This window comes from Molothrus ater, chromosome 17 (genome assembly GCF_012460135.2).
Source record: "Molothrus ater isolate BHLD 08-10-18 breed brown headed cowbird chromosome 17, BPBGC_Mater_1.1, whole genome shotgun sequence".
In the NCBI taxonomy this organism is placed as follows: Eukaryota; Metazoa; Chordata; class Aves; order Passeriformes; family Icteridae; genus Molothrus; species Molothrus ater.
This window is the reverse complement of record NC_050494.2, coordinates 9,109,443-9,121,010: the sequence shown is the minus strand read 5'-3', so window position 1 is coordinate 9,121,010 and position 11,568 is coordinate 9,109,443. Positions and strand designations below refer to the sequence as shown.

Below are 11,568 nucleotides of genomic sequence, written 5' to 3'. Positions count from 1 at the left end.
CAGTGTTTGGATGCTGGATGAAGGTTAAGTTCATTCCCACATTGCTCCAAGGTGGGATGGATTTACAGCAGGGACTGCAAAACCTGTCAGAGGCTGCCCCTCTGCCCATGGTTCCCTGTCCAGTGAAGCAAAACTGCCTGGAAAAACCCTGCTGAACTAAAGGCTGTTTTTCTGAATGTCTGTGAAGTGTCACAGACTCAGACTCCTTCTCTGCTGGGAGTGGAGATACAGAGAGAGTCCAGATCCCCCCAAATGTGCTCCTGGGCAGCTTCATGGCATTTCTGAGAGCAAAGCCCTTGGCATTGCCTTTTTCTTTGCTTGGGATTGAAAGGCTTTTAGGGCCTTTCTTATCCTTTCACAGCCTGCAGACATTTTGGAAAAGCATCTGACAGCCAAGCACATTTATTTTTGTTCTGTTTCTATCTCCACTGCTGTGGGTGTCTCTCTTCTCAAGTAACAAGTGATGAGAGAAAACTCTCATTTCACAATTCTGTGGAACAGCCTCAAATTGTGGCAGGAGAGGTTTGGGCTGGATATCAGGAAAAATTTCCACACTGAAAGAGTTCCCAAGCATGGGAGTCCCCATCATCCCTGGAGGGGTTTAACAGACCTGTGGATGTGGCACTTGGGGACATGGGTTAGTGGTGGGCTCAGCAGTGCTGGGGGAGCTGTTGAACTCAATGATCTTAGAGGGCTTTTCCAGCCTAAGTGATTCTTGATTCCAGCTGATTTCCTGTGTCCTCATGTTGCTGCTGTGGTGGGATAGCAAGGGGAACATTGTGCACTAGAAGACAATGAAAGGGGTTCCCCATACCCTGCACACCTCCCTAATCAATCCCCTTCTTCCTGTAGGGAGGGACAAGCACCCACCCCCCATGGCATTCCACAGGGTCTGATGTCCCCCCTCTACTCCCTTGATGGTGTTTTTACTGTTGATTAATGCACATATTTGCTAAAAACTCGTGCTGGTGTTTTCTGCTCGCTCGTCCTTTGCAGCAGCCCTCGTGCCACCCCGCCGCCTCCAGTGAGGAATATTTCTCTCCATTCCCTGCCTCTTGCTGCTGGGGGTTGTTTTGGTTTGGTTTATTTCCCTCCAGCAGCTTTGCTTCCCCCTCACCCTTCAAACGCTGATGTGAGACCTTAAAAATAGAAATGAGCTGTGCAGCTGAAATACATCGCATTAGCCTGAGGCTGCTTCCAAATGCCACTGGGTCAAGGCTCCCATCCTTGAATCCTCACACGGGCACATGCCAGGCAGCAAGTGGAGCAGGAGGTACCTGTGCCAACAGGATCTGCAGTGCCCACTCTGGAGCAGTGCTGGAGGGACTGGGACCCCAGCATTCCTGACTTTGTGGAGTGGATTAAAGAAAAGCCTGATCCAGTTTTGGGGGAGTGGATTAAAGAAAAGCCTGATCCAGTTTTTGGGGGAGTGGATTAAAGAAAAGCCTGATTCAGTTTTTGGGGGAGTGGATTAAAGAAAAGCCTGATCCAGTTTTTGGGGGAGGGCTGCAATGCCCAGCTCAGGCTGAGATCCTGGGAGCAGATAGGAAAATTTGGGTTCACCGCCCCTACCAAGTTTATCTACTTTAGAAAACAAGTAATGACTCTGAGAAATGCCAAAACCCAGCAGACCGTGCTGGAGGGCAAACCCAGGCTGTGGATTGGCTTTTCATGCAGCAGAGGAGGAGGAGGAGGAGGAGGAAGGAAAACTGCTGTGGGCAGCACCGTGCCATTACATCCCCATATTCCCTCTCCACATCCCCAAGAGGTCACTGTGACTGCTGAGTGCGCTGGTTTGGGGCCATGTGTGTGACGGGCTGGTGCCCTGCCAGCCCCGCTGGCACCTCCGGGTAGCCCACCACGGATGGCTGTGCCCCACACCAGCCCCATCGCCCCACGCACTCCCTTCTCCTCCTGCTTATTTTTGAGCTCCATCTGGTGGCAGCCAGACCTGCAGATTTACTGATTTACTGTCTTTATTGCCATTTGAGCAGCCTGCTCTAGGGGGCTGGAACAAGGTGAGCTTGAAGGTCCCTTCCAACCCAAACCATTCTGTGACTCTGGGGTGCAGCAGCTCCCTGCCCTTCCTTAGTGTGCCACAACCCTTCACCTGCTGCATGTGCCTTCAGTCTTTATTTTCCTGCAGGGGAGGGCCTGGGCTGGGCATAGCTGTGCTCTCTGCTCAGGTGTTTGATCAGGCTGCAAAATGTTTGTGCAAGGAGAGGATTTCCTCTTGCAACCATGTCCAAACACAACCTGTTGCTTTTTCCATCTGGGAATACTCTAACCAAGAGCTGCTGGGACAGGGACAGGGCTGCAGCTCTGTGGACAGGAACAGTGCAGGCTTCATCCCACCCTAAACCACATTCCTGTCTCCCCTTTCCAGGCCCCTTGTGCTTGGAGACTTGCTCAGCCAACAGCCAGACTTGTTTCTGCTGTTCTGCACAGCATGGACGCTGCCCAGGAGTGGGGAATGTTACATAAACTTTATTAACTTTATAAATTCCAACGTTGCTGTTGGCTCAGTCCCCTGGTCACCTGCAAAGGGGCAAGATGAGCTTGTCAGGAGGAATTCTAAACCTCTGCCAGTTGCCTTTCACCCACAGCCTGTCTGCTCCTGCCACCAGTGCCACAATTGTGTTAGGGCTCTAACAGCCCCCCTCGGGCTGCCCCTGCCTGCACCTGCCTGGAGCCTTGACCTTGCTCCAATTCCTGCTTTTCCATGTGTCCTTCCACTGCTGCCAAGGGCAGTCCAGCCTCTGGGAGTGTGCATGGCAGGGGGCAACAGGGACTTGGTGCAGCAAACTCTGCCGTGGCTAGGGAGGGACCAGAGGCTCAAGGTCCCCCTGCAATGCCAGATCCTGGGATTAGGGAGGAGCTGAGGGTGGTGGGAGCATCTCTTGGCTTGCCCCTTGGGTGGGATAAAGAGCAGAGTAGGGTGATGCAGAGTTTTACCTTTGTTGCCTGCACCTGGGATAAGGAGGCATTCAATATTAGGACACAGACATTAATTTTTCTTGGAATAACCACAGGATGGTGAGTGAGACAAGGATCCAGAGCAGAGCAGCCCAGTCAGGAGCTTACTGTGCAGAGTGCTCAGGGCATGTGGGGGGCTGCTGCCAGGGAAAGGGGTGGCAGAGGCCCATAGGGGTACTTGGGTGGGTGAATAGAGTCCAAAGAGACACGAGAATGGTTTTATCTGTGGTTGCAAGAGTGGGGCTGGCTGCAATTCAGTCCTTGGTGGGCTCCTTGAACCCACCCATGGAAGTGTTCACAGCCAGGTTGGACAGGGCTTGGAGCAACCTGCTCTAGTGGAAGGTGTCCCTGTCCATGCCAGGGGGGTTGGAACAAGAGGAGCTTTAGGACCTTTCCAACCCAAGCCATTCCATGATTCCTGGGAGGGAATGGAGCAGTGTGCTGGGTGAGGAGCATCCAGCAACGCCCTGCAAGGACTCCTGTGGGTGGATGCACACACATTTATTGATAAATACACCGAACACACACTACAAGATAAATCAAGCAGAGCCACAACTGAACATGAACTGCAAACCTTCACGTTTGTGTGGGGAGCAGCAGAGGCCTCCCACCCTACTGAGTGAACCACGATGTAAACTTTGAATGATGCCTCCATGGGGCTTCTCCAAACTGTTACACAGCCAAACGCTGGCAACGAGTTCTGCACAACTTGTTGCTTTCTGCCTTGGCCACCTCCCTGCACCCTGGCTGTGAGGGACCACAGGCTGTTTTCTGAGGGGAATGTGCTTTCCTTGTAGCCCTGTCAGAGGGCAAACCAGAAGGAAGGAACTTCTTGGCAAGAGCTGGCCTGGAGGGGCTTGTGCAGGAAGGATGGTGGGAAGGGGTCCCTCAGGAGAGGGAGCTGAGCAGCCGCCTGTAGATGAAGCCCAGCTTCTCCCGCAGGGCCAGGAAGGTGGGGCGCTCCTCTGTGTTGCCACTCCAGCACTCCAGCATGATGCTGTAGATCTCAGGAGGGCAGGGGCTGGGCCGGGGCAGGCGGTAGCCCCTGGTGATTTGCCGTACGGTTTCTTGGTTTGTCATTCCTGCAAGGAAGGAGGAGAAGCCCCTGAGTCTGATGTCCCCAAAGGATGCCCTGAAGGTACATCTGCAGTGGCCAAGATGTCACTGGCGGTGCTGTGAGATGGTGTCTCTGTGCCAGAGAGGCAGTAGAAAGAGGATGTGGGAGATGCAGACCAGCTTCCTGCCCCCAGCTCCTGCACCCGCTCTGCAACCACTGAATATCCCTCTAAGCCACCCCTAAATGGACAATAACCTGCTCATGCTCCAGGAGCTGCTTCCATATCCCTTAGGGAAGGGACAATATAGCATTTCATGGAGTGGGGCAGCAGCCCTACCTTCATAGGGGATCTGTCCATAAGTGAAGACCTCGTAGAGCAGAATCCCATAGGACCAGACGTCGGACTTGAGCGAGTAGGTGCGGTAGTTGGCTGCCTCTGGGGCCGTCCACTTCACTGGGATTTTAGTGCTGCTGCTGGTGGAATAAATGTCATCCTGAAAAGCAATGGCAGACAGGACGTGAGGGATGGGGTGAACAACGCAGACATGGGTTTTGGGGATGGCAGGGAATGCCTCCACCATGGGACAGCTCTATGAGCTCGAGTGGTGGCAGGGAGGGTCCACAGCATCCCCTGAGCTGACCTTGAGGAGCCGGGCAAGTCCGAAATCAGCAATTTTGCAGGTGAGTTCCTCTCCAACCAGGATGTTTCTGGCTGCCAGATCCCGGTGGACAATGTGCTTCTCCTCCAGGTACCTCATCCCATCGGCCACTTGGCAGGAGATGTTGAGCAGGTGGGAGGTGCCCAGGGACTTCCCTTCAGGACCTGTTAATCCAGACAATCCAGGCATTGGGGGCAATCTACCAACACCTTTTTTGGTGTTTTGGTTTGGAAGGAGACCCTGTGCTGGCAGTGTGGGACATGAGGATGATGTAAAACCTCAAATCTGTGCTCCTGTCTAATCATCCTTGTTGTGCTGTGTGGGAAGTTCAGCAGAGCCACGTGCTCCTCAGGCATGGGACAGGGGTGGGCTCTGAAGAGCACCAAGGTCACAGATATCCATGGCTTGTTCAAAGCCAAAGGTGACCTTCTGCCATGCAAAACTCCTCCCTGCAGGCCTCTCAGCCTGTTGTACCTGTGAGCTCCAGCTCTGCTGCTGGAACCCCAATCAGACACAAGGTCAGTGTGGGTGGAAGGGGAAGTACCCTGTAGAAAAACAGGTCTTGGTGGGAGAGGCTTGTTTGATTGTGCTGGGTCAGGAAAAGAAAGGCCAAGAAAATTAAACTGGGTGATGAGTGGTCCATGGCATGATATGAGATCTGTACACGCACAAAGCCACGGGGAGGTTTGGCTGTTTCATTCCTAAAGAGGGTGGAGTTGCCCGAACACAGCAGTGAGATTCTGTGCTCTGGTGGGAGCTGGCAGACCAAGGGTAGGTGGAGGAGGGATGAAGCTCCCTACCAACGAGCTTGGGCTCCCAGGGGTTGATACAGACCCAGTCCACATGGACACCCAGAGGATCATGGCAGACTTTGTGATCCCAAGACCATCTCCACTGATCCATCCATGGATTGCTCTGTGTTACCACTGATCAAACAGGACAGAAACAAGGCTGGCACTTTTTTTAGGGTCCCCATTCAGATTCCTAGGGCCATTCTGAGGCACGGGGAGCAGCAGCCCAGGGTCCCCCATCCCCAGGGGCCAGCACAGCACTCACTGTTGAGGTAGCTGTGGAGGTTGCCCTTGCGCATGAGCTCGGTGATGATGTACACGGGCTCCTCCAGGGAGCACACGGCGTGCAGCTGGATCAGCTTCTCATGCCTCAGGCGCTTCAGGTTCTGAATCTCCTTGGTGAAGTCTTCTGCTTTCATGTCAGCTGCGGGACAAAGCCAACACAGACCTTGTGAGCCACTTTCTCATGTAGACATTGGGAACTCAGTGCCTCCAACTGGGATGAGGACCTTTTTTACCTCCTCACAGCCCATCCCTGCTCTCAAAGCTCTCAAAGCTCTGCACAACCTGTGTCTCAGAGCCAAAGAGATGTTTTCCATGTGGCTTTGGGTCCCCTTTTCAGGTTCATAGTCCCATCAGGACTTGATGTATCACAAACCCATTTGATTTGATGTGATGTCACTTGTCACACACCCAGTGGCTGGAGCCATTTAATAGAGATACAGCCCAAACTTAGGTTTGTGCACAGAAATATTCCAGTGGCTCCTCACCAGGTCCTACTGCAGTTTGCATGATAAAACACTCACAGTGGCCAAGAGGATGAGGAAATAAAGGAGGGTCAATGATAATAGCAGTGAACGAGACACTCAGTTGGCTGCTGCTAACATCTGATTCTCCACATACCTTTAATGATCTTGATGGCCACTGGCACCGTGTTCCTCCACAGCCCTTCCCACACCTCTCCGAAGTAGCCCTCTCCCAGCTTCCTCCGCAGGGTGAACTCCCAGCGCGGGCGCTCCCAGCCGTCCCTCTCGGGGGGAGTCTGTCAGATGGACATGGAACGGCTCACTCGGCCCAGCCAGACAGCCAGGACCTGCTGCTGGAGCCTGCAGCAGCCCTTGGTGCCCACAGAGGAGCAGGACATGGTGCTCCACCAGCCAGGGGCTGGGCCTGAGCACTGCCCCTCCCTCTGTGCTCACTGCAGGCACACAACACGTGGGGCATCCTCTGCATGAGCCCTGCTGGGACCCCAGGTGTGCAAGCAGGAGAGTTTGGAGACCACATGGAATACCAGGAGTTCAAGTCCTAATTCACTCCTCATCAGACCTCAAAAGTGGCTTTTCTCCATCTCCACCAATAAATAAAAATGCATGAATTAATATTACTGCATATTATGGCTGATTTAGACTTCAGTTCATTAAGCATTTCTTTTATCCCACACCTTTCAATTTCACTCTTGGATTATTCACATGGTTAATTGCTATTTCCAAGTCATAATCAGTAGATGGAACTCTAATCAGGAAATGAGCTGGCAATTTGGGATTAATACTGTAATTAGACTTCTGAGCACTGCACTAATTGGTGTGAAAACTTTATAAAAGCCATGTGTTTTGTCTTATATTCTCAGGAAAACATTGGAAGGGCAGGTATTTCCAGAATCTGTATCGAATGGGATTGTAACAGTTTGGTTTCCAGTCTTTGAGACGACAACACATTTCAGAAAATTCTGCTCAAAAATACATATAAATGCCTTAACGTGGCTGATCAAAGGCAATGCTGGCAGCTATACTAATGGTGGACTTTAAATTTAGTTTAACAAACTCAAAACCCAAAGGGACAGACTAATTCTTTGCAGTTTCCCTGGTTTCCCGTTCCCAGCCTGGGGAGGGCGGGGAGCGGGGCCGAGCTGTGCCCGTACGCACCGCGGGGCTGCAGGGCTGCAGCAGGGGGCTCTGGATGACCTTCCAGTGCTCCGTGTAGAAGGCGAGCAGCTCCTCCATGTTGGGAAAGGGGTGTCCCTTCTGGATGTAGAGGCTGCCCCTGGGGCTCTTGCAGATTCGGAAGTGGCTGACCTTGGTGTGGTTGCGAACTGTGGGGAAGCCCAGGTTGGGGAAAACTCAATTTGTGCAGAGATCAGTCCCTCCCCACCTCCCTGCTGGCTCCAACCTCTGCCTTTAGAGATTCCAAACTTTCTAGTAAAATTAAAGCAGCACAACTCTGCCCCAGACTGCTTCATCCCACTCCCCACCTCCCTTCTGCTCCCACCTCCTGGCCCAGAGGACTCCTGGCCATTGTGAGCCAGGCTCCTTTGGACCACAGAGGTGATGCTTTATTATCAGGGATAATTAAATAAGCTTTATTGCCAGGCATAATTCCACCATGGACTGCTCAGACAACATCAGAACTGCTCAAAGAGGATAAACCAGGAGTGGCTGTGACTCCCATAGCTCAGGGACTGATGGTGGGATGTAGAGTTTGCCATGAATTTTCCTAGGATTACTTTTATGGGGATTAAAACAGATTGTAATGGCACTGCCTGGTCCAAAACCCCCTGAATTCAGATTTCAGTATGTGGGAGCAGCCCAGGCCCTGGAAATCTGTAGTGGCAGCATATTTTTAAACAACCCTCAGATGACAAAAGCTACTGGAATGAAATCCTGGGAGTTAGTGCCACGAAACCATCATTAAGCTGCAGTGAAATGTTTATGGCTTTCATACTCCAGACAGGAGCCACGCACTTTCCTTTGCCACAGTGATTCAACAATCCATCCCTGCTCTGTAAACTTTCCCCCCACCCTCAGAAAGCAGCCCATTCCCTTCAACAAGGCGCTGAAAAGTGCTTTAAACTTATTCTTGTTATCACCCCACACTAAGCGAGCCAGGAGCTGTTCCTAAGGAGCAGCCTGCTTCCTTTCCCTGTGCTTATTATATCTGGATAATTGCCACAAGGTCACCTGAGAGAGAGTATTCTCCCTTGCTGCTCTCGCTGTCCCGGACGAGGAAGGAGCCGTGCTGGTTGGGAGGCGAGAGGAGGAGCTGCTCCGCTTCATTGCGGCTGATCTTGCTGAAGTACCAGCTGGGGAGCAGAGCAGAGGGGTCACAGCAGGGCAGGGAGATGCTGCACAGATGAGTCTGCATCCATTTCAGGGGATTTTGCACCCTCTGAGCTGGGGAGGGGGAGCAGCTGCTGGGATCCCACTGTTTGCTCATTCCTGCAGCCACCAAACAAGTGGCACAGTGGCTAGTCTGTGTCTCAGAACCTGTAGATGTGGGTGCCTGCACCAAAGCTGTTCCATTGGGTGGGCTTTACAGGCACTTGCTGCAGTTTATTGCAGCTCACTGCCTGCAGACCTTTTCACAGAATCAGAGAATCCCAGAATGGTTTGGGTTGGGAGGGACCCCAAAACTCACCTCATTCAACCCCTCCTGCCTTGGGCAGGGACACCTTCCACTAGCCCAGGCTGCTCAAAGCCCCATCCAGCCTGGTACTGAACACTGCCAGGGATGGAGCATTTCCCCTACCAGTCTCTGGATGCTGCTGTCCAGGTCTCAGCTCCATCCCAAGCCCTGAGGTGAGATTTATACTCTTGGGCTGACAGCCTGTGGTAGATAAAGCATCAACCACCTGGTGCTGTGAGGAAGATGCTCTGGAGAGATTGTCCCTGTGTCCTGCCATGACAGCAACATCTGCAGGCACAGGATCCCTTTGCACTTCTTGACCTGCAGCTCATGGGCAGCACCAGCTCTGAGCCCATCAGCAAAGGGCACCAATGGAAACATCTCTGGCAATTGCCTTCTGCTACTCCAGCCTTGGCAGTGCTGGCTGGGGACTCCACAGCACCCTTTTCTCTGTCACACCACTGAGATTCATCTCTGAATTCCCGTAAGGAAAGGCAGGTTGGCTGGCTGGCTCCCGACACAGCGGGATGTACAGGAGGACGCAGCTCCATCCAGCCTAAGGCAGCCAGGACGTGAGAAGCCAGAAGTTTATTAGCTGGGATCGCCAGCGTCTGAGAAGCCGCGCAGGAAATTATAAGTGATGGGGTGAACAAATTAGCAGGCAGCTCCGGGGCGCGGCTCCGCGGAGTCTGCCCGAGCGCTCACGGCTCGCTCCGGCGGGGAGCCGCGCACGGTCCGGCCCTGGCACGCCCCGGCTCGGCAATGCCCCTGTCCGCAGGATGGGGCCGGGCAGCGCCTGCTCACGGCTGCTGCTCACACGGGTACACACACACAGGTACACACATACGTACACACACAGGTATGCACACGTACACACACGCACATATACACACACAGGTACTCACCCAGGTACACACACACTGGTGCACACAGATATACACATGTACACATACACACATACAGGTACACACACACATACACACATATGTACATACACATGTACACACAGCACAAGTACCCACACAGGTACCCACACAGGTACACACACCTGTGTGTGTGCTACACGCTCCCCTGTAGCCTGACCAGCTGTCCCACGCCATGGGAATAAGGCAGGGAGGGAGCCGACCCCGCTGTCCACACGGGTGTGATCCCAGCACAGCCCAACCGAACTGGATTTGCCTTCCTCAAAGCACACGCAGGGAGGGTCTCTCGCATCGCACCCGCACATCAGGGACCCTTCCCGGGCTTCTCCCGCTGCTCTCTTTCACCCCACCCAGCACAGGGCGGGCGCGGGGGGGGTGCCCAGGGTGCCGCAGCCCCGCGCTGCCCGCGCTCGGTGACTCAGGGCACGGAGGGAACAGCTGTGGCTCGGGGCGCTTCGCCCGACGTGTCGGGACCAGGCTGCCTTATGCAACGAGGAGCTGGGCTTTCCCCGGCTGCCAGGGGGCTGAGACATGCCCCGAGCTCCCTGTCAGCTGGGAGAGGCACGCACCGGGAGGAAACCCTCAGCCCTGGATAAGCCCTGCAGAGATCTGGGCTTCCTGGCAGGTACCAACCCAAAATGCTCCTTCCCGTGCTCCCAAGCCCTTTGGAGCTGGCAGGGCTCAGGTACAAGTGAACCCCAGCTCCCTCTCTTCCTGCTGGGCCCCCTTTAACAAGAGGGAAAGCAGCCGGAGCCCTTCAACCCTGCCCAGCATCACCCCGCACCCAGCCCAGAGCCAGCCCAGCCCGTGCGAGGGTGATGCAGCCAGGAAGGGACACCGGCATCTCTGGCGCATCCCCCAAATCTCGCTTCCTTTGCCGAACACCTCCACCCTGCTGCCACGACCTGCAGGGGCTGCAGGGGCTGCAGGAGATGCAGGGGATGCAGGGGCTGCAGGGGATGCAGGGGTGCCCAGGGGAAGGCAGATCCCCGCTCAGTCCCAGCGCCGCTGATGGCCAAAGCAGGGAACGGGAATCTGCTGCTCGCCGCCGCTGTGGAGGGTGAGCGCTGCCTTTCCCTGCCCGAGCCCAGCCTCCATCCATCCCCCGGTGCATCCAGAGCCGGGGATACTTACGGGCGGTGGGCGGAGGTGCCCTGGCTGAGGTTGGCCACGTAGGCAGCGGGGACGTAGCCCATGGCCGGCTCCCCCAGCAGCCGCCGGGCTAAGACATACTCGCCCTCCTCTCTGAGGACACGCAGTTTGTCCCCTGCGCTTATGCTCAGCTCCTCGGCGCTGCGGGCTGTGAAAGCGTACAAAGCGATACAGAGAGACGACTTGGGGATGAAGGAAATGGAAGTCGCCTCCGAGTTGAGCGAAACGGAATCAGAGCCAAGATACCCCAGCGAGCAGCTCTCCGTCACGGAGCGGGGACGGAGCTTGTTCCAGAAGGATGTCAGGAAGGTCAGGCGCTTCCTGACGAACTGCTCCATGCCCGGCGGTGCGCTGGATGCGGTGGGCTATGCCCACCGGGAGGCCGGGGCGCGGGGGGATGCGGGGCTGCTGCCGCCGGCCGGGGAGCTCATCCTGCCCGCCCGCGTTACCCGCACGCGTCTGGGCGCTCGCCGGCCCTTCCCGGCCAACTTCCTATTTCTGAAAGTGAAACTGGTTCGTCTGGTGCGACGAGTCTGCCGGCGGGACGAGTCTGCAGGCAGGAGTCCCACGCTCAGACCCACGGGCACATCTGGGAGACAGGCACAGCTGGA

General features: G+C 54.8%; 1 protein-coding gene across 1 annotated transcript; it reads right to left on the bottom strand.

Moving 5' to 3' along the window:
* Positions 1-3,456: 3,456 nt before the first annotated feature.
* Positions 3,457-11,403, bottom strand: LOC118694509 (tyrosine-protein kinase Srms-like). The gene is made up of 8 exons (XM_036395621.1): positions 10,940-11,403; positions 8,438-8,559; positions 7,406-7,572; positions 6,387-6,525; positions 5,749-5,907; positions 4,675-4,856; positions 4,371-4,527; positions 3,457-4,058 (listed from the first exon to the last, which is right to left on the bottom strand). Exons 1-8 carry the CDS (start codon positions 11,293-11,295, stop codon positions 3,865-3,867), a joined length of 1,476 nt encoding a protein of 491 aa, XP_036251514.1. The 5' UTR covers positions 11,296-11,403; the 3' UTR covers positions 3,457-3,864.
* Between the last annotated feature and the right edge of the window lie 165 nt (positions 11,404-11,568).